The 26,697-nt window shown below is 47.3% G+C and overlaps 15 protein-coding genes across 15 annotated transcripts; 5 read left to right on the top strand and 10 right to left on the bottom strand.

The window, feature by feature from the left end:
* Positions 1-69: 69 nt before the first annotated feature.
* JR316_0004596 (Ribosome biogenesis regulatory protein-like protein) lies at positions 70-1,234 on the bottom strand (the record flags this gene model as incomplete). The annotated part of the gene is made up of 5 exons (XM_047890360.1): positions 70-312; positions 374-603; positions 663-997; positions 1,047-1,142; positions 1,194-1,234. The coding sequence occupies 5 exons, from the start codon at positions 1,232-1,234 to the stop codon at positions 70-72; spliced, it is 945 nt and encodes a 314-aa protein (XP_047750121.1).
* Positions 1,235-1,372: 138 nt separating this feature from the next.
* Positions 1,373-2,695, top strand: JR316_0004595 (Transcription initiation factor TFIID subunit 12; the record flags this gene model as incomplete). Its single annotated transcript, XM_047890359.1, has 6 exons — positions 1,373-1,582; positions 1,646-1,780; positions 1,840-2,047; positions 2,111-2,280; positions 2,338-2,452; positions 2,511-2,695. 6 exons carry the CDS (start codon positions 1,373-1,375, stop codon positions 2,693-2,695), a joined length of 1,023 nt encoding a protein of 340 aa, XP_047750120.1.
* A 140-nt stretch (positions 2,696-2,835) lies between these two features.
* Positions 2,836-3,509, bottom strand: JR316_0004594 (TIP41-like protein; the record flags this gene model as incomplete). The annotated part of the gene is made up of 3 exons (XM_047890358.1): positions 2,836-3,003; positions 3,053-3,220; positions 3,270-3,509. The coding sequence occupies 3 exons, from the start codon at positions 3,507-3,509 to the stop codon at positions 2,836-2,838; spliced, it is 576 nt and encodes a 191-aa protein (XP_047750119.1).
* Positions 3,510-3,562: 53 nt separating this feature from the next.
* On the bottom strand, positions 3,563-3,952 carry JR316_0004593 (Type 2A phosphatase activator TIP41; the record flags this gene model as incomplete). The annotated part of the gene is made up of 1 exon (XM_047890357.1): positions 3,563-3,952. The coding sequence occupies one exon, from the start codon at positions 3,950-3,952 to the stop codon at positions 3,563-3,565; it is 390 nt and encodes a 129-aa protein (XP_047750118.1).
* Positions 3,953-4,010: 58 nt separating this feature from the next.
* JR316_0004592 (Cytoplasmic dynein 1 light intermediate chain 2) lies at positions 4,011-5,952 on the top strand (the record flags this gene model as incomplete). The annotated part of the gene is made up of 5 exons (XM_047890356.1): positions 4,011-4,241; positions 4,308-4,560; positions 4,633-4,914; positions 4,975-5,339; positions 5,401-5,952. 5 exons carry the CDS (start codon positions 4,011-4,013, stop codon positions 5,950-5,952), a joined length of 1,683 nt encoding a protein of 560 aa, XP_047750117.1.
* Positions 5,953-6,186: 234 nt separating this feature from the next.
* On the top strand, positions 6,187-7,595 carry JR316_0004591 (uncharacterized protein; the record flags this gene model as incomplete). Its single annotated transcript, XM_047890355.1, has 3 exons — positions 6,187-6,326; positions 6,389-6,509; positions 6,564-7,595. 3 exons carry the CDS (start codon positions 6,187-6,189, stop codon positions 7,593-7,595), a joined length of 1,293 nt encoding a protein of 430 aa, XP_047750116.1.
* A 339-nt stretch (positions 7,596-7,934) lies between these two features.
* On the top strand, positions 7,935-9,190 carry JR316_0004590 (Telomere length and silencing protein 1-like protein; the record flags this gene model as incomplete). The annotated part of the gene is made up of 7 exons (XM_047890354.1): positions 7,935-8,068; positions 8,150-8,308; positions 8,373-8,465; positions 8,533-8,745; positions 8,803-8,915; positions 8,966-9,105; positions 9,155-9,190. The coding sequence occupies 7 exons, from the start codon at positions 7,935-7,937 to the stop codon at positions 9,188-9,190; spliced, it is 888 nt and encodes a 295-aa protein (XP_047750115.1).
* Positions 9,191-9,242: 52 nt separating this feature from the next.
* On the bottom strand, positions 9,243-11,823 carry JR316_0004589 (Tripeptidyl-peptidase sed3; the record flags this gene model as incomplete). Its single annotated transcript, XM_047890353.1, has 12 exons — positions 9,243-9,401; positions 9,459-9,710; positions 9,779-9,788; positions 9,846-9,934; positions 9,988-10,069; positions 10,186-10,321; positions 10,380-10,427; positions 10,479-10,567; positions 10,618-10,688; positions 10,749-10,931; positions 10,994-11,329; positions 11,392-11,823. The coding sequence occupies 12 exons, from the start codon at positions 11,821-11,823 to the stop codon at positions 9,243-9,245; spliced, it is 1,887 nt and encodes a 628-aa protein (XP_047750114.1).
* A 900-nt stretch (positions 11,824-12,723) lies between these two features.
* On the bottom strand, positions 12,724-13,618 carry JR316_0004588 (uncharacterized protein; the record flags this gene model as incomplete). Its single annotated transcript, XM_047890352.1, has 2 exons — positions 12,724-13,473; positions 13,529-13,618. 2 exons carry the CDS (start codon positions 13,616-13,618, stop codon positions 12,724-12,726), a joined length of 840 nt encoding a protein of 279 aa, XP_047750113.1.
* A 338-nt stretch (positions 13,619-13,956) lies between these two features.
* On the bottom strand, positions 13,957-14,532 carry JR316_0004587 (uncharacterized protein; the record flags this gene model as incomplete). Its single annotated transcript, XM_047890351.1, has 1 exon — positions 13,957-14,532. One exon carries the CDS (start codon positions 14,530-14,532, stop codon positions 13,957-13,959), a length of 576 nt encoding a protein of 191 aa, XP_047750112.1.
* A 760-nt stretch (positions 14,533-15,292) lies between these two features.
* Positions 15,293-17,098, bottom strand: JR316_0004586 (FAD-linked oxidoreductase; the record flags this gene model as incomplete). Its single annotated transcript, XM_047890350.1, has 8 exons — positions 15,293-15,450; positions 15,508-15,865; positions 15,924-15,979; positions 16,029-16,107; positions 16,168-16,443; positions 16,503-16,572; positions 16,630-16,643; positions 16,706-17,098. 8 exons carry the CDS (start codon positions 17,096-17,098, stop codon positions 15,293-15,295), a joined length of 1,404 nt encoding a protein of 467 aa, XP_047750111.1.
* A 1,921-nt stretch (positions 17,099-19,019) lies between these two features.
* On the top strand, positions 19,020-20,004 carry JR316_0004585 (uncharacterized protein; the record flags this gene model as incomplete). Its single annotated transcript, XM_047890349.1, has 5 exons — positions 19,020-19,169; positions 19,227-19,271; positions 19,341-19,676; positions 19,740-19,853; positions 19,900-20,004. 5 exons carry the CDS (start codon positions 19,020-19,022, stop codon positions 20,002-20,004), a joined length of 750 nt encoding a protein of 249 aa, XP_047750110.1.
* Positions 20,005-20,477: 473 nt separating this feature from the next.
* JR316_0004584 (Equilibrative nucleoside transporter 1) lies at positions 20,478-22,116 on the bottom strand (the record flags this gene model as incomplete). The annotated part of the gene is made up of 3 exons (XM_047890348.1): positions 20,478-20,981; positions 21,034-21,551; positions 21,894-22,116. The coding sequence occupies 3 exons, from the start codon at positions 22,114-22,116 to the stop codon at positions 20,478-20,480; spliced, it is 1,245 nt and encodes a 414-aa protein (XP_047750109.1).
* Positions 22,117-22,278: 162 nt separating this feature from the next.
* Positions 22,279-23,606, bottom strand: JR316_0004583 (uncharacterized protein; the record flags this gene model as incomplete). Its single annotated transcript, XM_047890347.1, has 4 exons — positions 22,279-22,850; positions 22,906-23,075; positions 23,134-23,261; positions 23,322-23,606. 4 exons carry the CDS (start codon positions 23,604-23,606, stop codon positions 22,279-22,281), a joined length of 1,155 nt encoding a protein of 384 aa, XP_047750108.1.
* A 277-nt stretch (positions 23,607-23,883) lies between these two features.
* Positions 23,884-26,140, bottom strand: JR316_0004582 (Cell division cycle-related protein res2/pct1; the record flags this gene model as incomplete). Its single annotated transcript, XM_047890346.1, has 3 exons — positions 23,884-23,955; positions 24,007-25,913; positions 25,972-26,140. The coding sequence occupies 3 exons, from the start codon at positions 26,138-26,140 to the stop codon at positions 23,884-23,886; spliced, it is 2,148 nt and encodes a 715-aa protein (XP_047750107.1).
* Positions 26,141-26,697: the final 557 nt, after the last annotated feature.

Genomic DNA, 26,697 nt, shown 5'->3' with positions numbered 1-26,697 from the left:
ACCATTGTCGCTTTTGGAATAATCCACGAAAGCAAGAGTAAAAGCAATACATAGATATGGTAAGACAATCTATCTGCGCCCACCACGACCTCCTTTCCCTCCTCTTCCTCTACTTTTCCCACCTGACATCTCGCGCCCGAGGGCGATCCCTCCACGACCTTTACTGGCGATTTTCACGGCTTTGCGGACGTTTAGGACGCCTTCATCTGCCTGGGGTTCTTTTCTCATCTTTCTTTTGTCGCTCTCCATCTTCGACAGCAGATTCAGAGACGCGTTTTTCTCGGCTTCAACTGATCCCTCATTAGGGTCGAACTGAGAATTTGTATGTTTAAAAACCTGGGACAGAAAAGAGAGGGAAATTATTTTTTCTTACCTTTCTCTTGACACCGCGAATCTTTTTCTCCCCTTCTAGTCGCTTATCGAATTTGCCCATGCTTGCGGTGCTTATGCGAGTGGTTGCCAGTGTTTTCTCAATCTCTGCCTTACGTTCGTCACGCGAAACGGCGCCGGCACGAGCGAGATTTTGTTGATGTTTTTTCTCATTCTTTGCGATCCTTTGTTTGCGTTCATCCCGAGCAGCCTTACGAGGATCATAATCGACGTCTAGGTTCCAAATTACAGTCAGGTGTTTAGAAGGAGAATCAAAACAAAGCAGAGCCCACCAGCATTAAGAGGAACTTCATGGATCCACTGCTCCTCGACCTCTCTGTTCTTTCCATTGCGACCCCATCTGTTGACCCACTCTTGTTTCTCCTCGTCCCAGACTTTCTTGTCCCTAACCTTGTGTTGAATGCCTTTGGCAGCGGCAAATTTTTCCCATTTGGTCTGTGGTTTTGGTTTTGGCAAAGGTTTGGCTCGAGGAAGCTGGAATACAGGCGGTGGGAGGACAGCAAGCGGGCCGTCGGGAGACTGTTTTGTCGGCAGGGAGAAGAGGGCAGAGATGAGTGCCTGGGCACCGTCACGAGCTAATGATTGGAGATGCTCCTCTAGATTTTCTCTGACCAAAAAATGAGAGAGTACATCTGTGGGGGAATGAGAGCGCGTACTTGTAGGAGTCCTGTTCTATTGGATTTGGATCTGAAACCAGTAGAAGACCGGTGTCGATTTCTAGAGGCGTCTCCTTTTCAACGGTGACGGATTTGCTATACTTGAGTATTCAGTATCAAATCAGAGTTGTACATGATGAGACGCACAATTTTGAAGCATGAGAGGCAAGGATATTTGAGACGTCCATTGTACAGGACTAAAGCAATAATCTAGTGCTTCAAAAAAAGAAATGGTCGCGGTTGTTTGGTTTTGATGTGCTTGGCAAGCAAGGACCGTAATGGCTGTCTTCAAACTTTGGCGCAACTTGCATCCATATCAACCTCCAATGAGTGCAAATCCCAATCCAACAGCCGGGCCAAGCTCGGGAACGGTACAGCCAGACCAGCAGAGCGTAGAGGTGATAAAAGCGCTGGGAAACATCATCAAAACACAAACCGGAGAGCCTATTACAAATGAAAGGATATCGACCCTTCTTCTCCAGAACATGGCTCAGCTCGTGCAACAGGGCAAGCTGACCCAGCGACAGATCATTCAGGTGCAGAGCTCCCTTTATGTCTTCCTATTTCTGGTTCCTTGTTCTGACATTTTCTTGTTGTAGCTTAAGGAATTTGCGGATCAGCACAAAGCACAACCTGCTAATGCAAATGCCACCGCGGCCACGCCGACGAGTGCTGCCACGCCTGGAGGACATGTACCTACCGGTGCTAATACTGCAACAGAAAATACAAGCAAAGTGCGTGTTCCCAACCTCCCTTTGTCACGTTTCTAGCTAAATAATCCAACACTTTTTAGCCGGCCACCCCAATGCCTATCCAATCATCTGGCATGCAATCTGCGATTAAAGCTGGTACATCGGACAGTCTTCCTAGCCTTGCTGCATCCCCTGCAGACTTCTATCCAACAATAAGCACTACACTGAATACAACGAATCCTGGTCCTGTTCCTTGGGCGCAGACGCGACCGACACTCACCGGTGGTATAGCTGCTGGCCGTATGTCAGGTAAGATTGCTTTCATGCTTTCCCTTTCATGTTGAGGACAACTGACCTCAAGTTGATAAACAGGAACCCCTGCCCAGGTCGCGCGACCTGCAGACGATCCGTCCATTCTAACAACAGACGATAGCCGGACGCGGCGGAAGAGCACCCCAGGAGATCAGAGTATGCGAAGAACGATTCAAGATCTGGTTTCTAGCGTCGACCCCAACGTGAAGATTGACCCAGAAGTGGAAGATGTAAGATTTTGACAATAGACTATAAATTCGTGTCGTATTTACATATGAAACCCATAGCTACTTCTCTCAATCGCAGACGAGTTCATCGACTCGGTGACCAACTTTGCATGTCGACTAGCAAAACATCGCGGTTCAGATACACTGGAAGTTCGAGATTTGCAGCTTCATCTTGGTAAGTTGTTTCTCTCACTAATCATATTCATTCACTGGAACAAATCATTCTCTTTCAGAACGCAACCACAACATCCGTATTCCTGGCTTTGACGAGACGCGTATTTCATTGGCGCAATCGTCAGCTGTTCCTTCACTTCCAGCTGCCTCGGGAAAGAAGGGTGCTCAAGGACCCCATTTGACTTTGCGAAGTCAGCGTCTTGCTCAAGTCCAACAAGCGAAGCGAGAGGCGAAACTGATGTGAAGACTGTTTTAGACTTCTACAAAACCGCATTCCTTATCATTCGATGCTATTCATTTACGCTTTCATGACCTGTACAGTTAGATCTCATTGTTGTTTTATTATTATCATTATACATGCAGAATCCGACATCGGTGATATATTTACGCAGAGCTCACTGGAAGCCTAGCGATTTCTACTCGAGAACCCATCCCTCGCCAGCCCGTTTTTGCACCTTCCCTCTGGGACACTTGCTTGGGTAACTCGGTCAGAATCTTGGCGATGAAGGTAGGGTCAGTGAGAGGAGTCATGTCTTCACGCTTTGGCAAATACTATGGATGCTGTAAGATGGATGTTGTGGGATAGATTGATGAAGCATACCCGCTGAACTCGTTCGTAAGGTGCTTCCCATCCAGCTTTCTCCCTTACGATCAATGGAGTGGATGATGCGAATGAGTGATAAATCCGAGTATCATAGGTTCTGAACAAAACATTATCGACGCGTAGTGTGAAACGAGACAGAATGAAAAAGCAGGTTGGCATCACGCGCTGAGGGGTGTTAGTGGAGAATCCAGCAAGAATGAAGCTGTTCCCTTACAATTCGTACTAGGACCGAGGATGAACCATTGTCATGCAGCTCATCCTCAAAGAGAGGTATCTCAGCGTAAAAAAGAATTGGATCAGGGCGCGATAGTTCGGCCATTGGGATCGCATTCGAGGGGTCCTCTGGATCAGCTGCGCTCCAAGCAACGGGCTCAGCCTGCCCAGATTCCTGATGACCCGTGTACATGGTTGTATAGGTCCAATCATAGGACTTGGTAGCGACGGTAGGAGGCATAGGCAATGACGAGTTAGGATCCGTTCTGGACGACGAGGCAGTGAGCTACTGAATCACGTCGATCCCATTTCGTGGTGAAAGAATCCGTGCCTGCTCTGCATCCACTTATCGGCGTAGCCGACTTTGACACCACCATCTCCTTCTCCTAACTGGCCCTTCTTGACGGCTTCTAGTGCTTTTGGGGTGGTAAAAGAGTAAATGAAGCCAGATGGCTTGTGTTCAAGAGTCAGATAGTTGTTGCCAAAAGTCATTTCAGGGATGGGGATCCCGAGGGATGCCTGCAAAGCATCGCACTCTGGCGCGTTGGATATTGGGTTTGTAGAAGCAGTAATAAGCCAGTCATAGACAGCGATTGACCTAGAATTTGGAGATTCGAGGAGCTTGTGCTCTGGAATGGCAGTGGACATGATAAGACGCGTTAAGGAGTCGGGATCTGAAATCATATTTTGATCACTACAACGAAACAAGTCACGACTCGGCCTTGTAGCTTGTCTCCTAAGCATGGACATGTCGCGCTCTTCCACCCCAGAGGCCCCTCCCCAGGACCTCTGGTCCTCCATTCTTGACTCTGTGTCCTCGTCGCGCTCAATTCCCGCAAAACAGATACTTCTCCTTGGCCAGCCGTCGTCTGGCAAGTCCACCATCGCCTCGGCCCTCCTCCAAAAGCCTGTGTCCGACGAGCAGAAGGTCGACCAGCGGTCAGACTTTGCCATCGGCTACGACTTTGCTGATGTTCGTGATGAGGCAGACGAAGGCTAGTTTTTGCTTTTCTTGTCTTGTCTGGATTCTCAAGGATAGATTATAGACACGTTGGCGCGACTGTCTGTGTACACTGTGCCCTCTTCTGCCTCGTCATATACTGCGTTGCTTCCACACTTTTTGCCTCCACGTACGGCCCTGCTGCAAACGCTTGTAATTATCACATTAGACTGGACACGTCCGTGGACCTTTGTGGAGGAGCTGGAAACTTGGCTGTCCTGGGTCGAAGCCTGGTCTAAAGGAGACGGTTCTCGAGAACTCGAAATTATACGCGAAGAAAGTCGAGAACGGCGTAAATTCCCTTACTTTTCACCATTATTTCTCTGAATGTTGATTGAAACTGCGTTTTTTTTCTTTGTTTTAGTACAGTCGCATTTACAACATTACACTGAATCTTCTTCCGACTCGATACCCTCAAACTCTACGCTTTCAAATACTATTCTACCCCTTGGTCCCGGTACATTAACACATAACTCTGCCGGTGTACCCATCATCGTTGCATGCACAAAAGCAGACCTAATTGACGATGGAAACGACATGGTTGCCGGAACTTCTGGGATGGGAAGCATGGTGAAGGGAAAAGGAGGAGAATGGGAAGAACAGACCGACGGCGTCATGCAAGTTCTTCGGACTATCTGTTTGAAGTGTGAGTTAATTCCATCCACCTGTATATTTCGATCAATGTTCATACAGATGAAATTTTAAGATGGGGCAGCGCTATTTTATACCACCCCACAACCCGCCAACCTGCAGGTTCTACGGCAGTATGCCCTGCACTTGTTGTTTATGCCACCAGCTCCGTCGCCTGCGATGGCAGCATCGACAGAGGTACAGGCGCCTGTACGGAACATATTTCCTTTTAACCAGAAACCTAATACGCTGGACCGCGACCGCATTGTCGTCCCCGCTGGATGGGATAGTTGGGGTAAGATATCGGTGCTGAGGGACGGATTCGATGCCAAAATGTGGGGAGAGGCTTGGGAGCGTGATTTAGATACTGAAGACGAACAGGGTGAGGAAACTGGGGCCAAGAAAGCCTATGCGAACCTTGTCCCCGACCAGGGATCCAAAGTAAGACGACTTGCTTTTCAAAGCACAACATTTATTCATGATGATTTTGTCATTTTACTAGCCTCCTCCTTTGCCGCCTTTCAACAATCCGACACCCGAGCAAGCTTTCCTTGCAAAGAACTACGACGAAAACTCCAAGAAGGGAGACAGAGACCCTCGCGGTGCCTTCAGAAATCCTCAGGACTTTGCTGGCGCTGCTGCAGGCATCGTTGGTCCCTTGGGAAGCAGCAGCTTCAGTCTCCCGAACGTTGAGCGAGCGCTCAGTGAGATGGAGACGGGTGTGGGCGGTATTGGCATTACGACAAATCTAGGTTCTGATGCTGCGAGACGACTTGCTGCCGCCAGTCGAACAGGACCAACGGCAGGCGGTCGTGCTACTGGCCTTTCGGCACTGGGCACGTCCACGGCAGGCAGTCTTTCCGCATCTCGGTCGCCAGTGTCGCCATCGGGTAGTGCAACATCGCCGTCTGGAAGTGGAGGGGCATCGCAGCACGAAGTGCTCCAGAACTTTTTCCAGAGTTTGCTCAGCACGAAGGACCGAGGCACGGGAGGGTCGACACGGAGCAGCCCTGCGAAACCCAACGGCAACAGCAATGTACCGGAGGAAAGCTGAGAGCTTGTTGCGTCGTCGTTGTACTGTTAGCAGGATCTAGATAGCTTTTGCATAGGCAATTATGAATGCAGTGCATTGGCAGTGCGCCACAATTATGTTTGGCGATGTTTGGCTGGGTGTGTGAGAAGACAGACAATGGCCCGTCCAGTGTTCAAGCACGGCCAAGTCGTCCAACGACTCCTCTATCGCCTACCCTTTTCTTTTTATCCTCTTAGCTCCTCTCTATCCTCAAAAATGGGAAAATGGTGCGTTTCGTCGCTTTCTTATCATGCCACTGTTGTCTCTACCCACTTGGACCCCGCTGACCCCCATCAACCCTCCAGGACGCCCAACTATGTCGAAGACATTTTACATTCAAAAATATCCAGCATGGTGTACGCAATCTTTCCATAGCAATCTCCCAGCACTCATCTTGACACCTATTCTTCCCCGATAGCTCTGGAGCCATCCGCCGAGCATCTGTCGAGAAGGAGCCTTCAATTACATATGAGAATTTCGTCCATGAATTGGACGCCGGAGACTCCTTCACAACGTCAATCATCGATGTCCTTGTCAAAGTGAGCCGCCCATATTTCCCTAGCTTGATCATGCTGAGCCTTTTGTCGCCCTAGGAAATCGCTGATAGACACACGCGTCCCTTCAGCGATCGCAAGTTCCTGTCGGAGCGCACCATTACTACTCTACGCCAACTATCTAGACATGCCCGAAGCTACCCAAGTCGTATTCCCGGACGCAGCCATAGTCGTAGAGGGATCAACCTTGCCGAATACTTCACCGCCTCTCCAAATGAATTGGATATGGAAGACGACGACGACGATTTTGTAGAAACCATGCCTCTACCAGGGGGCTCAGATCCCGAATCTGCTAGGCTGAATCCAATGCATGCAGAGTTCCATGCAAATGTTTGGCCTCCTGCGTCTACTCGTAGGATTACAGCAAGCCCTTCTCCTGTTTCCGACGAGTGGCCCCTCCCCCCGAATCCATGGGCTGCCACTGGTTCCAGTTCTTCAACAGTGGCACCCGCAACTGCCCTCACTCGACAACCGTCCATCCGCCGCTCGCCACCCAGGACAAGACTGGTTGATTTCAACGATTACACCACCCGTCGCCGCCTGGCGACCAGGAATGCACTGGTCTCCCGTCTTGATGTTACGGAGACTGTTACTGAGCCCAGAGAAGGATCATCATCGCAGACACTCCGTCGGTTCTTTCCTTTCCCCCGCTCTCGCCGTCACCAGCCGTCCACAAACCCGGCGTGGTCCGAACTTTCTGACTCTTTGAGCCCGGACTCAGATGAGCCCATGCATTACTTTGTTGAGCCTCCAAATGTCGCCACCTGGTATGACTATGACCCTCCCGAGCCCCGACTTTCCCCAGAGGTTGAGAGCCGTGAAGAGACAGAGAATTTACTCAGGGCACCCAGGCTGCGCCGTGGTGGCATTCGCCCGCCGGAATCCATGCTATCCCGCCATGCGTCACCCGTCATCATTGCTACCCCTCCTCCTCCGACTGCCCCTGCTGAGAGTACAACCCCGGCACCTGCCCCAACTCTCCAAAACACCGAAAGCTCTTCAATACCTGTACCCGAGGAGCCAATCGCTTATCCTACTCCAGGATCCTCAGAAAACGAGAATGCTGCTTAGATATCTCTACCGACGTAAACGATTCATTTTATGCGGACTTTTTTTTGGCTTCTCTTTTTCCTCTTTGAATACAGAAAAACCATTTGTCAGTTGTACGAGTATAAACCACCTATACCAGTTGATTTGGGAATATGTTGTACTAGCTGTTTTCACGATTTGTAATCCGGTTGCATTTTCTTATATATACGATAGGCAAGACTGGAATGTAGTGTGTTTCTTGTTTATCGTTGACACCTTCATGAAGACCGAACATTGAACCAATGTCAATTTGAAATCCATTCAATCTGGAAACACCAAGATTAGAGCTGAAATAAGCACAGCCACATTCGTTAGATCCCTATGAGCACAACCACTACTACTGATGTTCCAGTCATAAAGAAACGCAGTCGCCCTCAGCCGCGGGTGCGTCAGTTATCAATTGAAATGGAGGAAGAGGAGGTGACTGTAATAGAGACCGAAGAGGCTAAACTTGCGTGAGTGTCGTTCGCCTCCAAATCTCAAACGTGGAACCTGCAAGATTAACTAATGAGCTATGTTTGTTGTGGTACTTGTAGTCTGGCTGAACTGATCGAGCTGCGAAAGCTTCGAAAGGCTCGCGAAGGTATTGATGTTGCCAAACTGAATAAAGGTGACTTGAAGAAAAAGAAAAAGCGGCCTCGCGACGAAGGAGAGCAGGGTGGTTTGAGGAAGGGAGGTGGTCACGACGATGAAGAGTATGTCTCTTTTTCTCTTGCCTCTATGTCATTTTTACTGGCCTATTGACGGTCTTGCAAATAGTGAAGAAGAGGATACGGAAGCACGCACACGAAGAGTCATTCGTTCAAATAACTTTACCCAACAGACAAACACCCTAGATGTCGACAAACATATGTGCGTCCTTACCTAGTGGACCATATCCATGACTGAACAAACTTACACCTATTCCATTATTCCTCAGGATGGCGTATATTGAGGAAAACCTCAAAATACGAAGTAAACCACGAGAAGAGTCGGACGACGAAGATAAACGACCAATAGATCCACAAGAAGCACTGTACAACATTGCTGATCGATGGAAAGTTGAGAAGCAAAAGCCCACGACGGACGTTGGTAGTGTGACGAACAGTTTGACGATGCTTACTGCTATACCAGAAGTCGACTTGGGCATGGAGTGCGTACATTTCTTGGTCACTCCAGCCATGTATTGACCATGAACTCTGTTCTTTAGTGCTCGACTGAAGAATATTGAGGATACAGAGAAAGCGAAGAGGGTGGTGGCAGAGGAACGTCAAGACCGTAAGAAAGTGAATAAAGACGAGGAACATCTCATTTCTTCTCGCTGTAAGTCATATCCTGTTGATTCAGCTCTTCACAGTTTCTTACTATCCTAGTCTACCGGCCCAACGCACGAGCAAAATCCGATGCTGACATTCTCAGGGATGCTAAATTGGAGGCTATGGGTATGCCTCCCCAGGATGACTCACCTCGGCGGTCCAACAACGACAGGGCACAAATGGCCACCGATGAACTTGTATGTTTGCTCGGATTTTTCTTTGGGCTAATAATAACGTCTTGGGCAGGTAATGGAACGCTTCAAGAAAAGAATGCGAAAATAAAATTTTCTTTCATTTCTACCAGGACAGTGTACTAGCATTTGTAATATATCCATTAACCGTCGTTATCGGTTACAGTTCCAAAACTAGTTCCTTGAGTATCCCGAAATTTGGGGTACCGAAGCCAGTAACTTGAGGAGTACGGAGTCAGAAGATCACGCAGCGGTGGGAAAAGGTTATAAACACCCATACCTGGATCCCAACCTTTGGACGTCTGCCAAAGGTCGCAAAATTAGCAACTACGGTGTGTATCAATGAATCGATTACCCACATTGAAACCTGGTGTACCGCAACCAGAGTTGTGGCCAACTGTAATGTCGTTCAGACCAAGGAAACCTTTGGAATAGATGAAAGGGTTCAGGAATCCCAGGGGCGGGCGGCCAGCTTTGAGTCGGACATCGTTGAGCAAAGCTACAAAACCAGTGAAAGTTGGGCTGGATGCTGAGGTGCCTCCAATAAGGAAAGCCTGTCCCTCGATGAATACTTTGAATAGATCTCCTTGTGCTGCGACATCTGGAATTGCCTGTATGATGAGAAAATGACGAAAAATTAGATCATCTTTCCATCAAATATCGGGACATCTGGACTTACTCGCCCATTGCTAAGCAAAAACTGTCATCAACCGGTTTCTTTTCTTAAAATATAAGATAGAACGCACGGATTGAAAAGTCCAGCATAGGTTCCTTTGGGAAGAGAATTCTTCAAATAAGCGGGGACGACCTTCTCTTGGTATGGTGGGCGAGCGAACTGAATTAGAGGTGATCAACATATTGACTTTTCATAAGTGATAAGAAACCGACGTAGTTGCTGAACCCTCCTCCAGAGAAGAATCGGGTCACCGCAGTTTCAGGGAAATGGGTGGTACCGCCGACGGCAGTTACGCTAGAACTTCATGAGCATCATAAACGGGTGTCGTGCAACTCCTACTTACAAAGGGCAACTAAAATGTCACAGTTATTTTTAACTCTGATGGGGAGTGATGATCTGAGAACACATACGAAGCAGGGAATCCGGGAATGAAAGCTGTCCTATTCTTCCCGTCGTTGGTGAAGCAATTTTGGGTGGCAGGATTCGGATCGCCATCCCCGACACCTCCATCTCCAGAAGAGAACATAACAGACACTCCACGAGCACCTTTCCGTTCAACAACGTTAGTTAGTTAGAAGATACAGAAATATGTGCAATGTCTTACCAAGCTGAGCGAATTCGGCACATACACGCAGGGCAAAGTTCTTCGGGACTTGGTCAAGATGTCAGAAATGATCATTAATAACAAAATCAAGCAACTAACCAGTTTGTTCATCATCTCCATAACTAGTCGAAATAGCAAGAGGAATCTCCTTTTGTGATAAAACGAACTCCAGCCAGGTAGTATATGGCCTTGAAGTCCCTTAGAATGCAGCAAAGCTTACAATGTATGTAGAACTCACTCGTTATCATCCACAGTTTCGCCAGAGTCAGGGATGAATGGTGGCCTGCCTGCTGTAGTGAAAAAAGTCCCCTATGTACAGTTTTGTTTCATTAAAAGAGAACCCATTGAATTTATGCATTCAATTCTCACCGGAACTGGATGAGAAAGTCCGAATGCATACTCAACATCAAGGTCTGCTTCGTCACCGGCTTCGTCGCGCGTTTGATTATTTAAGCCTCCTGCCACAGATACCACTTTGAAGGATGAGTTCACAGCGTCGGGTCGTTGATCTTGGAAAAACAACTGGAGATCTGCGAAGTTGGCGAATTGTTCCTAAATAACAGTTTGTAAGGAATCGACGTGTAGTGGAAGATGCCAGTGGAAGAAGATCTTACTAGATACCCAGTTATACCAATGGAGTTTCCTTTAGCAGATGGCGTAAAACCGACAGCATTATACATTTGCTGCAAGCAGCTAATTGTTATAGTCTGGTTACAACTGGCATCTACAGTGACACCGGAAGCAGGATCATGGACAGGTTCACTTTTGGAAGCTGCAACCTCTTTTATAGGGGTGGCGCTGAAAATGGTCGACCTTTCTTTCCTGAATCGACCGAACGATGTTGTGGGTTGGATTGTATCAACATGGTCATGAAGATGAGAAGGGAGACTGTAGCTTGTTGTCCTAACTAGATAATCGCCGCTTTGTGCGTGTTGCCAAACGTAGTATTTCTGTTGAAGTCGAACGATATACTGAATTGTCCAAATCGATGTAGACTGGTTAAAAGACTCACAGTATCGAGCATCTTTTCTACCAAAGACACTGGCAGCTTGAGTGTAACCCAGTCCTTTGCTGGCGAACGAACAAGGTCGTCTTCGGTAAGGCCAAAAGACGAGATCCATTCGTTCACAAGATCCAAAGACTCAGAGTGAGGAGCAACTAGTTCCTCGACCTCCTCTTTAGAGAGGTGCTGGCCGTAACGTTCGTGGTCAGGATCGCTGATCTCGTATAGATGTTGTTCCAAGACGTGGAAATTTGGCTGAGGAAGAGCAATGCGAAGCACAATGTTGTGGTTCGCAGGCGGGTCGCCATGCTTGACCCAACCTCCTGGCAAGTCTATCTCCTCCTTGATACTATATGCATAGTCTCTCGAAGGAAGTGCTCCCACTAAAGATTTTCCCACTAAGCAGGAGGTAAGTAAAGCGACGTACGAGAATGAGCGCATGGATGAAATAAGGTGTTGGGGTCGCCCACCTGGAAATAATGTCAACGAGATTCCTAGCTTTATACTCTCGCCCTCGCAATCTATGGGGGATAATCAACCCACATGAGCCCATCCCACGACGGCTTCTTGAAGACTCCAGGTATTAATAGGCCTTTTCGAAAAGCTGTACTGTTGAGATGATGAATCTCCAACCTTTGCCTTACGATACTGTTTGCATAATGCACATGCATTTCAATTGGGCAATCTGTGTTTTTGAAATGCAGGAGTTCAATCCGGTCAACGCCAATCCGACAAAGATCACAGTAGATAGAATCATTGAGCACAGTGGTGGACTGTGGGCAGATAGGAAGATCGAAAGAGGAAATCTGTCGACACATCCAATGAGGATCTCGTAGGTCTGTGGTAAAATTAACTCGTCTTCCAGAAACATGGAACGACCTTGTGGGCATAAAGGGTAAGAAACGCCAAATCAGGTTTGGATTAGGTTCGCCTCTATTCGGGCACTCTCGTCGGGGTTTCAATCACTTACCTTCGGCATCGATGGCGCTCACTTTGACAGTCAACACCGTAGGCCATATGCCACCTGCTTTACGGAGGGCCGCTTCTCTACCATCTGGACGCAATGTCCTGGAGTCTATATACTACAGAAGCAAAGGCTTTTTGTATTTTTATACCCTATTTGCCCCGGATCGCTCATTTGCCACTCAAAATAACCATCTTGGTTCTATTTTTGAGACTATGAAAATAGCTTTTTCAATTGGCACATACGATTCTTCAGGATAAGTCTGTCATCGTACACGCTGTCAATTCAGTCCAAAAACTGCGATAAAAATGGTATCACATCATGTATTATTTGCGCAGATTGAACATTGGCAGGTACTAATGTAAATTTACGATATATCAAGGAAATTGGGTCGCTTGTAAAACAATGTGAAAAAACTCTACTTGGTGTTCAAAAGGGTCATCCTCTCCTCGGTACTTAGTCACCGGTGACGCTTGCACAAGAAGCACCTCATTATTCTCCTCCTCCAGAATCGGATTAGGTATATATTCCTCCCGGCCAATTTTCGTTATGGTTCGAGCGGTTTGATTTTTTTGCAGCCTCCGATACACAGGGGCAGGTGCGGATGGCAACTTGTACCCAATTTGGTTGGAATACGACTCCTTCATTCCGATTAACCCGCGGTTGAAGGCTTTTGCGTCGATTTGAACTTTCCATCCCACGACGTCGTAGAACTGGAACTCCATGCGAGTGATGTCGTCTCCTGAATATTCATAGTTGGAGACTTGTCTCCAAAAACATATGAAAGGATAGTTGTCGCAAACGACTTTGGCGGCTACCATGTAGGCGATAAAGAAAAGGTGACCAGCATCCTCTACTTCTTGGGAAAAGGGTATTTTCTTCGCAATGATGGCTTCATGAAAACGCTCTACGAGGATCAAAGCCGAAATTGCGACATTGACGCTGTATTTAGAGCGTCGAATAATGTTCGCGATGCGTTTCGTAAGGATGGCCTTTCCCGAAGGATCGTTCTTGATATTTTGATATTTGGACTTTGCGAATGGGTTGTTTAGAAATTTGGAGGAGCACAGCTCAGCAACCACATTGTGATCGATCCCGTCGACTGCAATGTGAGAATATTCGAAAGTCTTTAGGCCGAGATGAGTATATGTAAAAAAAGATCAGTAATTTTTAGAAACTCACTGATTTGAACAACATTTTGCCAGCAAATTGTTTCTCGGTGGAGTGGATTGGAGAAGAACGAATGATGTTTGACTCCACCGCTTCAAACATGCTTTATGGTGAATCCAATCTCCTTTCGAGTTAGGCCCCTTTCGTGTGCGTGCGACATATTTGATTGTGGACTGAAAGAGGTCTAAAATTAAGTTTAAGAATGAGAGGGGGAGGACCTGGTTCTCTCATTAACCCCTTTTCCTCATCGTCAATTTCGTAGAGGAGAACACTAGATTTAAGACACGTTATTTGAACCTGGTGTAGGTGACATGTAACTACATCTACTACCATCAAAATTTTGAAATCCGTTACTAGCCGTTCATCTCTGTGGCCCACATAACATGTCATTAAACTTGTGTCCTTCCTCATACCATTACATTGGCATGAAGCTACTTACCTTATGTCTCCGGTTTGTTTAGTCGCCCATGACTTGCCAAATAGGCTGATCCAGAGTCTGCCCATACTTGATAACGAGTAATCTTTGCCTCTTCATCAAAATCCAAAGTATAGGTGAATGTCTCATTCCACGATTGGCATGTGTTTAACCAGGTGAATTCGGCTCTTCCCTTCACAGACGCCTTGAGAACCTCTGTATCCACAACGTACTCTGAGAATGCCATTTCCTTGTAGCTAAGCAGCGATGAGATAAGGTCGAAGTACTGTTTCACGGCCTGACTTCCTACAAATGGTCGTCCAAGGAATGGGGCGAGTATAGGGGCACCGTATTCAATGACGGAGATTTCATGTGTGGTGGAAAAGTGTGCTAGAATTTCATCAATGCTCTTTTTTTCGGCGAAGGATTCGCAAAATTTCTGAGCAGCAATAAGTAGTTGTAATCGTGTCGGTGACATGTGCAAGTGTTGCAAAGGTTTGCCAGCAGAACCTGTTTGGCGTTGGTTTGGCACATTGTCTTCAAGGGTGACGTCATCTTCTAAATATGAAATTGATGGCGCGATCCCCAAATAGACGCCCATACGGTGGCTGTACACAATGGCGAGAGTGCGAAGTAAGTGTGATCGTTATAACGGAAACCACAGCAGAACAGTGTTATGAAGAAATAATTTATTAAAGCCATGCATCTCATAAGCTATTTAAATACTAGCGACACGCGAAATGGGGCCGCGGTGTTTGGCTCCTGATCGAAAGTACTCTGCCAGAACAGTTATGACTCTTTAATCCAACCTCATGATAACCTGCATGTTCCTGCGAGGCTGATATGAAACACATTTTTGGAAAGAGTTTGTGTGATTAAATGCACGAGTAAGCTTGAAATACTCTTATATGTCTTGAAATGCATCAAAACATAATAGCCAGTGGGGTGTCTCAATACGAAACAATCTAAATTTCCGAGTTACTACAAGACGCCGCCAGTCAGGTCGTATTAATTGAGAATGAGAAGAGCATATATTGCTAATGTAGGCGTAAAAACGTGGATGTAAAACGCTCTCATTCATCTGAAACGGTGTTGCATAAAAGCTCTATGATATGAAAGCAATCGCGTTTTCATTACAAATTTTGTTCAACAAAGTGTCATCTTAAATACCATGATTCATCTTTTTGGAACAATTTTCTTCCCTGGAATTGTCCAAATTACCCACTCATATCAGTAAGAATTATTGACACAGATCGTGAGCTAAGAGATGAAATTAAAGATATTTCAAAGTCATTCGTCAATATGAATTATCCCAACACTCTTTTCATAAGTTAATTTAATGAATAAGGACAGGCAGTATGTTAAGCCGGAACAATGGGGAACCATTTATTAAATACATTGTCTGGGTCATACCGCTTCTTGATAGTCTGTAGCCTTGGATAATTTTCTCCAAATACGAGTTTTGCTTTATCTTGTACCAAAGTAACACCCTTGGCATTGTCAACGAAAGCTTCGGGATCTTCGACAGAATGATTAGCAATATGTGACAACGAAAGTCATATACAGATATACTCACCGTAGTTGCTATACCCCAAAGTCTCGGCAGTTGTCATATCCTTTCCGTCTCTGGAGATAATCGATGCCAATTCGTAGGTGTGCTTTCGAGCTTCTTGTGTGCGGTCTCCAGTAGAGTTATCCCATGTAAGGTTAACTAAAACACTCGAAGCAAACTCCCGACGAAAAGCAGTAGCATCCCTCGACACCGAATTGATTTTTTGTAGAGGGAAGTATTCATACAAAATTGCGCCGTTGAAATTATCGGACTTCACCAGGTCCACAAATTTGTTGTGGGCCCTCACGATGGCCTCGGGGTTAGGTCGTTTATGTGCGACTCCTTTTTGATATACTCCAGAGCCATGAACGGCCATCGGATTCTACAGATGAGTTCAGTACTGGAAATGACACGAATTAATATTTGCACTAGGTACATACAGAGATCGCGTTAAGTTCTTCATAAGGTATTTCCTTGGTTAAATCAGCAAGGGGGGCTAAGTAATCGGTCAGAATAAAATTTAAACAATCGGGAAATCATCCAACCAATATCATGGAACGCTTTATATTTTTGTCTTCCTTCGGCCTCCGATCCATTGAAAAACGGAATGACCGCAAAAATGGGCTACAGGGTAAAAGGTAAACGACAAGCGCAACTGGATCTGTGAAAGGAAAGAGTACCTACATTGCCATACGGTCCAACAGCACTGATCTGGATCATGCCTTCCTTCTCGCTCATTGTTTCCATCCACTTGAGAGTGACTTCAAGCACTTGTTCAATGGCAGATGGCGGGTAAATCAGAATTCCAGAATATATGGTAGGGCGTTGAGGGTGTAGTTGGAGGACGAATTCCGTGACGACCCCAAAATTTCCGCCCCCGCCACGAATGGCGAAGAATAAGTCCGGGTTCTCATCCTTATTAACTGTAAGGATAGAACCATCAGCGGTTACAAGGGTAGCCTACAGTCCACATCAATCTTGTGATAAAAATAGTACAACAGGCAAAGATGATTTCACACCTGCACGAGGTTATCGATTGCCAGTCCATATGCACCACTTAGCCATCCATAACCTCCCCCAAGGATCAGACTGTAAGGCATCAGATCGTATCAGGACAATTGTTGACGACGGCAGGTATCTACTAACCCTCCTACACCAGTCTACTCTTGCATGTTCATGTAAGAAGACCTGTGGTTTTGTGAGATTAATGTGTAGCACTTACATGGTTCACAGTCCCTCCCACCGTCGCCAACTCGTGTTTGATGGCGGCTTTGTCGACAGTCTCCCAGATAGCACCCCCGCCCACGTATGCCAATTTCTTAGCAGGATCGACTGTCACGCCATTCAAGTAGCGCGAAGGGTCAATAACCAAACCATTCTCCACGGACGACGATCCCACAACACTATGTCCCCCTCCTCGAACGGCGATTGGTAGGTCGTTGTCCCTAGCAAATCGCAAGGCATTGACGACATCTCCGTTGTCCTTGACAAAGACAACCAGCTTCGCTTGCCGGACCGCGTTTGCTGCCCATCTGAAGATAGCTTTGGGATATGTAGGGTCCTCAGGGGTTATGACATCGCCTTTGATCGTTTGTGCAAACTGTGCAATATCCATGATGAGTGAAAGGGTGATAGGAGGTAATAATTTTCTTTGCCCGGAGTCCAGAATTTGAAGCTTCTTATATCTTCTCATAACCCGAGAAACCCTAGAGTTTTCACAAGCGATCACATTTTGCGAGCTGGCCAGTGCACAGACAAAGAAAACCTATATGAAATCTGGGTCACAGTGCAACAACCGTGTGAGAATCAAGTTGCCAGCCGGGTAAACGTCTCATGAGCGTCCAGTAGGGACTGACAAATCATTGGTTCGTCAACAACGAAGTCTCCAGGGAGAAGTTGAGCACGATCTCCTACTCCTAAGCATATACTTGGACTTGTACTACGCACTGAAACACATATTGTTCTCCCTGATTTGGTGAACACATCGAAGACCAAATGCTGCATAAGTCCGTGTCCTCCATTCCATTTTTAAGATTTGCAGTGGAGAACAGTCATTTCGAATGACCGGCGGGGTGGTATCTTGAAGCTTGAAGACGGAATCACTCAAAAAGGAGTACTGGTGTGATCAACTGATCTAGTAGATCGGTGGAAGCATCAGAGTGAAAATGAGGTACGAAGGAAAATGTTTAGCAAAAGGTCAATATGATTTTTAAACTATTAGCGGTGATAGGAAACCGACGAGGCGCCGCCCTCAAACATGATAGGGCGTCTTCAACTGGAAATAGATGTACAATTCATCAACCAGAAATGTCGAGTTCATGATGGAGCTCACAAACATAACTTGGAGTATTCTCGGTAGACAAAGCATATTGACGTGAGAACCTGTAAGGTGGCCATTTCTGAACACACATCTAGTCTTCATTGGGGTAATGGACGATCTTGGAAAGATCAGTGAGCAAATCTCTATAATGGATGACTGCTTACTACGCCCGCGGGTTCGGAACGGCGAGGAGAATTCAATCTGATAGCAAGCAAAAAGAAACGAAAGAAACAACGAGTCTGGTTGATTGTACATTCTAGTGCTTGGTATTTGGCGTAGGCGCCATGATGGTTGATACTCGCGCCGTCGTTCAACGACAAAGTTTAGGCGCGTTGATGGCGCCTGACTATTAATCGGCAACTCCCGATGTTCAAGGGTCTTGCTGCCAATGTAATTAACTAACTTAACCCTTTCTTTCAAGTACACGATCACCGACACCTCTGATAACCTTTCTTCAGGGTCTACGGATCATCCTGGAACGACTTGAAGAGCATTTACATGTTGCGAACTCATGGCTGCCGTATGGAAACTTGAACGCAGTCGTAAACCTATTTGCCAGTGCTTGATGTCCTACTCCAGTGACACTTGCAGGTAGTAACACGATGTTTTCATTTCCGGACGTTCAGGCCTTTCACAGATTTAGCTGCTATATACTGCGGCGGTATTCTGTTCCTCTGTCTCTCTATTCCCCTTTCGCTGACACTTTTGGGCGCCGACTCGGACGTCGGCTCTTATCATGCGGCCATCTGGCTGCTTCGACGGACCGTTGTTTGCGATGCGTATATAAAGCATCTGCACACGCTAAATCTGCTATCTAGGATGTTAGAACTACTTCCTGTGGTTCTTTAGCCACCATGATGAGTAACACCAATTTCTACCAATCGGCTCTGCGCGGTCTTTACCCAAGAATGTTCGTATCACTCCGTTTGCGCCATATACCTATCTGTCAATTTGTTTTACAACCTATGACTCTGGAACTCCGCGTGGACGAGTGACTTTTCACTTTCTTGATTCGAGCCTTTTGATTCATCACCAAATCCGCATTCACCCTCTTTGCGTGCCCACTACCTGACCTTGAGCCTTGAGGCGTCACTGCATTTCGCCATTTGGGGAAGCCTCGTTGTTACTATTCAACTACTATAAAGAGGGTACTACTGCTCTCTTATACCTCCTCTTCAACCTTTCAGCTGTTCAGTGTTCATACGCGTTCTCAGACATGGCCGCTTACAGCGCAGGCTACGAAAACTACGATCCCTATATGTCCCGCTCTATGTCTCGTTCTATGTCTCGCCGCCAGTCAATTGGCTACCCAGGAACTCCTTATTACGGTCAGCAGAGCTACTCGGAAGGCGCAGTGGGCACAGAAGTGAGCATTTGCCGATTCGTTTCTCCAATTATATCTAATGGTTCCTTCTGTCTACAGTATCCACAGCCATATCAGACATATCCGAATAGTGCTCTTGTACCTGTGAGTCGACGACTAACTAGTCAAGGTGGGTATAATTAATTGGGATTCCGTTTTTCATAAAATCAAAAGCTCAACGACGGAATATCAGGATACGACATGGATGATCCTTACTACGATGACCGTCAGATGTCCATGTCGTACCCCAGTTCAATGTCTTATTCAACCTCAGCGGTAATGCCCAGATCGCGCCGTCACTCAACAGTATCATTTGCCACCCGCCCCCAAGGTCTAGACGCCTACCGGGTGCCCAGTGCCCTTCACCTGAAATTCAAGCGAAAAGGATCATTCAGCTCAGGGATCGGACTCGACGAAGCGCAGCAACGGATTCGGCTTTCAGGAAATGACGCATATACGTTCCACGATCTTCATGCGGATAGTCGCGGTCGCATCCATCTCAGAGTCAAGGTGAGCTGGCGTCACTCTTCCTATCTTAAAATAGCGCTAATTCAGTCCTACGAACGTGCTTAGTGGACAGGTTACTCTTCACTGACATACGAAATCCCGTTGGACGGGTATGATGGACGTGTCGATCTGCAGACTCTGGCCCGGCGTGTCTCGAGAGCCTGTGTTCACTACCTCCAGGTACGTTTCTCAATGTGAATCTCGCCGTTTTCCCCATTTACTGAAGAATCAACAGGCGAATGTTATTCCTATTCTCTGGGATCGCGTCTTGTTGCACCATTTGGAGGAGATTTCATACGGTGTATGGCAGCCCATGCTCTCTACACGTTGATCGTGTGAGCACAGGGAAGAGTATAATCTTTTCTTGTCCGAAGACAATTCGTCTACAAAATGTTGCCCGTGCGCTACATCCCTTTCGATTAACACTCGACGTTCCTACATAGCCGTAGTTGTTTTCTTCGATTCAATTCTTCGATTTTTTTTTTCGCTTTACGATGCCATGCTCATGATCTGCGCCTGCACGTCTTGACTTTGCGTTTTACGCAAGGCGCCTCCCCCATTCCATGCTCTCTTGCTCCGAGTGGCTGTGTACGGTTTGTACTGTACAATGTACCATAGTGTATTTGTTCGTTCGATCTTCTCCTTTCTATACTTATTCGCTTCAGTATTCTTAAAGAATTCGGATTTGGAGTTGTTTGATTAAGTAGCTGCATACAGATTACCCACTATCTAATATCTATGATAAAAGCGACATTTCTTTCCAGCATAGGCGCAAAGCATTCCAATAAAGTACACAGGATTTAATTAGTTCGTGAAAGGGTTACAGCCGCAGAATATCCCCTTGACAGCAAAGCTCATGATGCTACCTATCGATAATCCACCGACCAGACAGAAACTGGCCACTGTGGCAGCGACATCGACGTCCTCCGCTCGGCCCTTTAATCTGGGATTGTGCTCCAAGGATGGCGCGGACATCATGCACAGACTTGAAAGGTAGCCATTGGACCATCCGAACAAGAAAAGTATGATCATGAACATTAAGTCAGAATTGATGATAGGTGAAGTAACTGCAGCAGTAGGCCCTCGTTGGATATTGCACATTAGAAACAGAGGGATAAACAGTGTTCGGGAGAGTGACAGGGCTAGAAGACGACGAGCACTCCATATGAGGAAGATGGGGAATGAGCAGATGTACCGTCCCAAGAAGTCTCCGACATTGAACACGAGAAAATGGAATGCACTGAAAAGCAGAGGATGTGTAGAAGGATTTGTGGGTTGAACGGACGTTGTGATGGGAGGATACACGGCCTACATCGAAGTCAGTAACGCATAAGAAATAAAGAGCCGATCAAGAGCATACTAAAGTGACTATGAAAACATAGGCAACAGCAACCTCATATATAGCATTTGCTCTCCCGACTCTAAAGGCGTTTGCTGTATCCTCAATTGCTGAAGTACTCGAGACATGGGTAACAAGGCCTTCTCTTTCGTCTGCATGTCCAATCTCACCCGCTGTCCTCTTTCGTCCGCGTTCTAGCGACGCCGCCACTTGCTGATAGATAGGCGTCTTGGTCATCCAAGAGTGGGCCCCCGCACTAACCACAAGAAATAGGGTGGAAAGGGAGAAGAATATGAACGCGGATCGCTCTTCGGCTGATCCGTCGCTGATATAGACGCGGGTCTTGCCTCGAACAGAAGCGGCTGCGCTAATGACTTGGACGCCACTGACAGCGACAGCGACGGCTGCCTGACCGGACATCATAGCTTGTACAGCTAGAGGGCCAAAGAGCGACGCTACTGCGATTACAGACGTCTGGAGATATGCACCGACAACGGCCTGAGATGCGCCATTGAACAAGATGAAGGAGAAGAATACGCCTGGGGATGGTGTAAAGAAGGTACTGAGGGTGAGTAGGAAGTTCAAGATAGCCAACCAGATTATTGAAGAACGCGTTTGACGGGAGGGGCTGGTCTACAATGCCCATGCCCGGTATCAGCAAGGAACTGGAGGAACGAAAATACGACAAACATGTTTCGAATTTGCGGTAGCATGTCCCAGGGCTATAAAGTTGGCCGCAGTAAAAGTGGTGGTGAGATAAGACGCGAATGTTGAGTGTAACGATGAATTGGCCAGTCTCGACGAAAAGAATGGCATAGCTGTGATGACAACTACAGCAGTGTTAGCATGTGCTACCTCATTGAATTGCAGAAAACACGAACCATTCCAGGACAGCAGCACCGCACAACCCAATATGAAGTGAATCCAGCGAATTGGTGCTGTGACCAATACAGTCTGCGGGTGAGATAACGGAGGCGTAGACACGCCTGTCTCTACAGCACCACCTTCACGGTCGAGTTCAATCTGTGATGGATTGGCATCGTAGCTCGCCGACGGTACGACATGGTAGAGGGCCTCCGGTGAGCCCAGTGATGGTGGTGGCATGAAGAAGAGAAAGAGACGTGACAGCCACGGTGGACCTCTGGTATTAAAAGTAAGAGTCACCCGAATAGAACGTGAGCCACCGTTTGTCAAAGTTAGTGTCAACACCAAATTGGGATTATCTGAGCTAGTACCAGGAGTGTATACATAAATTAAAGACGTATTCTAAGCCTTCAGACCCTGTTTGGTTTGTTTAGCCTTCTTAACAGCCAATGCCTTCGGTATAACTTGGTTGGGCTCATCCTCGAGCATCAACTCAGTGAGGCGGCGACGCTGCCTATCCTCCTTCTTCTCCTTCTTCGCATTCTTTCTTTCCCACTTGAGCATCTGGGCAGAATGCATCCATCTAGCTTTCTTCTTCTTGGCTTGCTCCTCCTTCACTTGCTCGCGCCATTTAAAGGCAGCGTCAGACCTGGCCTGTTTAACAGTGCGCCCGTCGAGGTTCGCAAGTTCGTAGGCAGTGATCTTCTTCAGTAAATTGTGGATGCCGGCCTGGTATTGCTTCCATCGCTCCAGCTTTTTAGCGCGCGAGTGAGGGTTGGCAAGGTCGGGTTGGAGGTAAACTTCGAAGGGCGCTGATGGGTCGTAGTATGGGGTGCGGTGTGGATTGTAGATATGGTCTAGGTATTCTGCTTCACTAGGGATTGGAGGAAGTGGTTCCAGCTTGTCGGGGTTGAAGTGAGGTAGTTTATACGTAATCTTTGCAACATCCTCAGCGAGCGTATCGTATAGTCCAGCTAATGTAAACTAATCATAAGTAAAACACAGATGGAAAGGTACTGCGGAATTGACCTTCAGGGTATTTGCGTTCGGGTTTCTTAGGCCAGGGAATAAAGATTTTTTTCCCGTATTCCGACGGTTGCAGTTTCGGAACGGTCTTTACAGCATACCTTTTCCACACGTATCGGTGCAGGCGGTAGTCCCAGTAGGGCTGCGTTGTGCCGATACGCAAAGCAAAAACACTGAATAACAGGCGTCAATCACATGAGATAAATGGAGTTTGAGAAACAGAGGACGGACTGTTGGAAGGAAAGCAGGCCAGAGGGATCATCGGGTGTTGGCACTTCGAATTCACCCAGATACAGTTGGCACCGCGAATAATGGTAGTTTTTGGATTTCGGAGGTTGTCCTTCTGCGCTTGACTCTTCCTAACCATGACGGATCAGTTCAGAGAGACAATAAAGGAATTTGGACAAGTGAGCGCGTACCACCGTGTTCTTCAGGAAAACCCGATTGCTCAGTCGGTTGATACTCAGCACTTCGTGGATTATGCTCTCAGGATCTCCGCGCAGACGAATCTGGTCCCCTGGAGCAATGTTCCACCATTTTATACGGTCGGCCGGTCGGACAGACTTGATTTTAGGGTCGTACTTTGACCTCCGAATGACCCAAGCTCGTGGAATAGGCCGGAGATGGTTGAAGTGTGTAGTGACAGAGCTCTGGGTTGCGGCACTCAGGACGCTCTTCTTGGTAAAGTACTTTAAGGACGACATGTCCAGGCCAGGTCAGAGTATGCTAAAGCATACACCGAGGGCGTTAGTGAATGAACCGACTTGTAACTGTCACAGTCAAGCGCGTCTTTCGCAGAAAAATACATAGTCACGTGAGGACCTCCCTGAAAGTAACATGTATATTTTCATTCTTACAAGAAACCGCTACTAAGGAGCTAATCCACAGCAAGCTGAGATGGTTGATACAAACTGATACAATAGATGTTGGACATAAATTACCCGACCCAGACCTCAGATGACATACAGAGTGTCCAAATCGTCACCCAACTGCTACCGGTCTCGAGCCGCTCCAAGCTATTGAAGAAGAACTTGGTTCCTCAGATTCAAGTGTCTGCAACAAGTCAGTAAAGTTACAACAACAACAGACGCAGAGCGAACATACCTCCAATAGCATGCCCAGAACTTGGTCGACTTCAGCAGGAGGGATGCCTCCGCATCCTGCCCCAATCAACCGTCTATAGTCTCCCATTCGCCCACTCGTACCGGCCTCAGTTTGGAACGTCACCAACTCGTCAAACATCACTTTTCTTCGCTTTCTAAATTGGGTAATCTCTTCTCGCAGGGCTTCACACTGTTGCCGTAATTCTTCAGGGTCCTCTGGAATGTGTGCGTACAAGTCGACCAAATCAGAGACGTCTTCCTGTGCGGTAGACTTTCTTTTCCCTTTCGCCTTTTCGCCATCGGGAGAGATGTCCATCTCAGTCTCTTCTTCAATATGTATGGTTGCGGTAGCCGGGGTGAGCATGAGTTCGCCGTTGGCTGCTTCACGGATAATGCTTTCGCGAGTCTCCTCATCTTTGACCCATTTCTCCCAGCCTAGTCTGTACCGTCGCCCCATCTTGTCTGAGAGGCTCTTTTGCATATCTCGAAGGTGATGTTTGGCCGTGACCAGCCCTTCAGCCTGTTGCTTCAACTGGCTAACAGAGCGTTGGCTTTCTAAAATTTCTGCCTGAATGTTTGACAGTAACGCGTGAGCCTGGGTCGTGTCGCGTTCTTTATCTTTGAGTTCCTGGTCAAAGGAAGAAGCCAAGCTATCCATCATTGCAGCGATATCATTGACGCAGCGGGTGCTTGCTTTTTGTGCTGCAATAGAATGATGTAGAGGGGGTTTGTCGCCATTGGCAGGGGCGTAAGCATAGCCCAATGCTGCTGTCGAGGGCGGATACGCGGCTTGGGCATTACGGAAGGACATGGTGGAAATACGAGAGGGTGGTACAGGAGATGCCCTGAACCTTTCATCCTCGAGAATGTAATCTTCGGCACTCTTCCCATCATTGTTCATGATCTTTGGGTTGGCGCCATGATCAATTAAAATTTTAACAAGACGTTTGCTGCGAGCTCTGGCGGCCAGGGTCAGAGCCGTCTCGCCATCTTCGTCCTGGAAGTTGATAACATCTGCAAGTTCTTTTGGATAATCCGCTAATCGGGTGAGGACTGTTTCCATATAGTAGCGGGCAGCGTGAGTTTTGCCTTTGGACATCGCAACATCTACAATGTGGTGGAATAATGTACGATTGTAGTTGTCGATATTAAGCGTTGAGCGGTGGAGCAGTTCATAAAGTTCAGGAAATTTGCGGACGTCATAGTTGTTAGCAAACATAACAGAGCGCATCAGTGCCGTTTGGCCTGCCTTGTTCACTTTAAAGATATCTGCTCCCGCAGTTAAAAGTAATTTGACGACGCGAATACGTCCCATGGCGCAACCCCAGTGCAGGGCAGTATGGCCATCGTCGTCAATGGCCATGTTAGGATCCAAATCCGGAGGCGGGTTAATGAGGATATCAGGAATTTGGTTCGAATCAGAAATGAAGAATTCCAGGACCTGGTCAGCATATGACCGATCGTCCTCTTCTTCAAGCAATTCGGATCGTTCGTCTAAAGTTGGTCGATGTCGAGAGCGCCGCGAAACAGCATTGCGGTTTTCAACACCGTTTGACTCGTAAGATGGACCGGGGCTGTTGATTGGAGATGGAGTGTGCGAAATAGATGACCTTTCTGAAGGAGCAGGCGTCATGGAGCCGTCCTCCGACCCGCGGAGAGACAACGTATCGTGATCGGAATCGTCTTCGACGGTTTCTACTTGTTTTCTCGAAGATCTAGTGTTAGCTACCGACGGCGTCTCGGGAGGAGCTTTGCGCGCTGGTCGAGGGACTGTCGCCGCGACAAGGTGCTTAGGGGCGAGAGGAGGGCTCTTCGCTGCAGGCTGGTACTCAATGATAGGCCGTAAAAGAATTTCACAGTTATACTGTTTTGCGAGAGCCAATCCTCTTTCAAGGGGAATCCACGTGCCTGACGTCCTTGGTCAACGAACGCGAAACAAAGAATATTACAAGGATTCTTTGCTAACCTTGATATTTTCCATAGCCTCCTTGAACCTTTTCGTGCTCACCTTTCTGGACTTCGCGTTCAAGAACACGGGTTCGTTGTGGTTTGTCGAAACCAGCGACTTTCAGGATCTGAGTCGCGTTGAGCCACGAGTCCGACCGCCGCCTCATCACCGCGATGCCCTTGCACATCCTAGAGGCATTGCAATATCAGACCATGAGCGGGAAGACGCGTATAACAAGACTTACATCTCGTACACAGGAATACCGCTGTACGTCGCCTATAGCATTAACGCGACGTGTAAGTTCGGGATGGCACCTCATTGACACGATGGGAAAACTTGCCTTGAAAATCTGGTTATCTGGTGGTGGCATCTTGAAGGACCGCGGGCGCACAGTATACAAAAGAGGGCAAGAGCTTTTATACGAGTACGCTGCTCCCCCAAGTATTCGCGAACAAGCCGAGGAGGATGGTCTCAGCGTCGGTCGGAAGATGTTCAGGCTAGGGAGACCGCCTTGACGCGTGAAACAACAAGCACAAACACCGCCTTGTTACCTCAATCCCATTGTTACCTTCCCGGCCATCATTGGTCGGAATAAGGTGTATCTACACAGACACGAAATATTTACATGATAATATCCAATTGTGATTCGAGTCATTCAAATTCATAACGCTCCTCTTCACCAACTCTTGCAAAATGGTTTATATCTTCAGGGACTCAGGGTCACCCATTAACATCAGACGACAC

Source organism: Psilocybe cubensis, chromosome 4 (genome assembly GCF_017499595.1).
Source record: "Psilocybe cubensis strain MGC-MH-2018 chromosome 4, whole genome shotgun sequence".
In the NCBI taxonomy this organism is placed as follows: Eukaryota; Fungi; Basidiomycota; class Agaricomycetes; order Agaricales; family Agrocybaceae; genus Psilocybe; species Psilocybe cubensis.
Note: the sequence above shows the minus strand (reverse complement) of the source record. Positions and strands in the feature narration are given on the sequence as shown.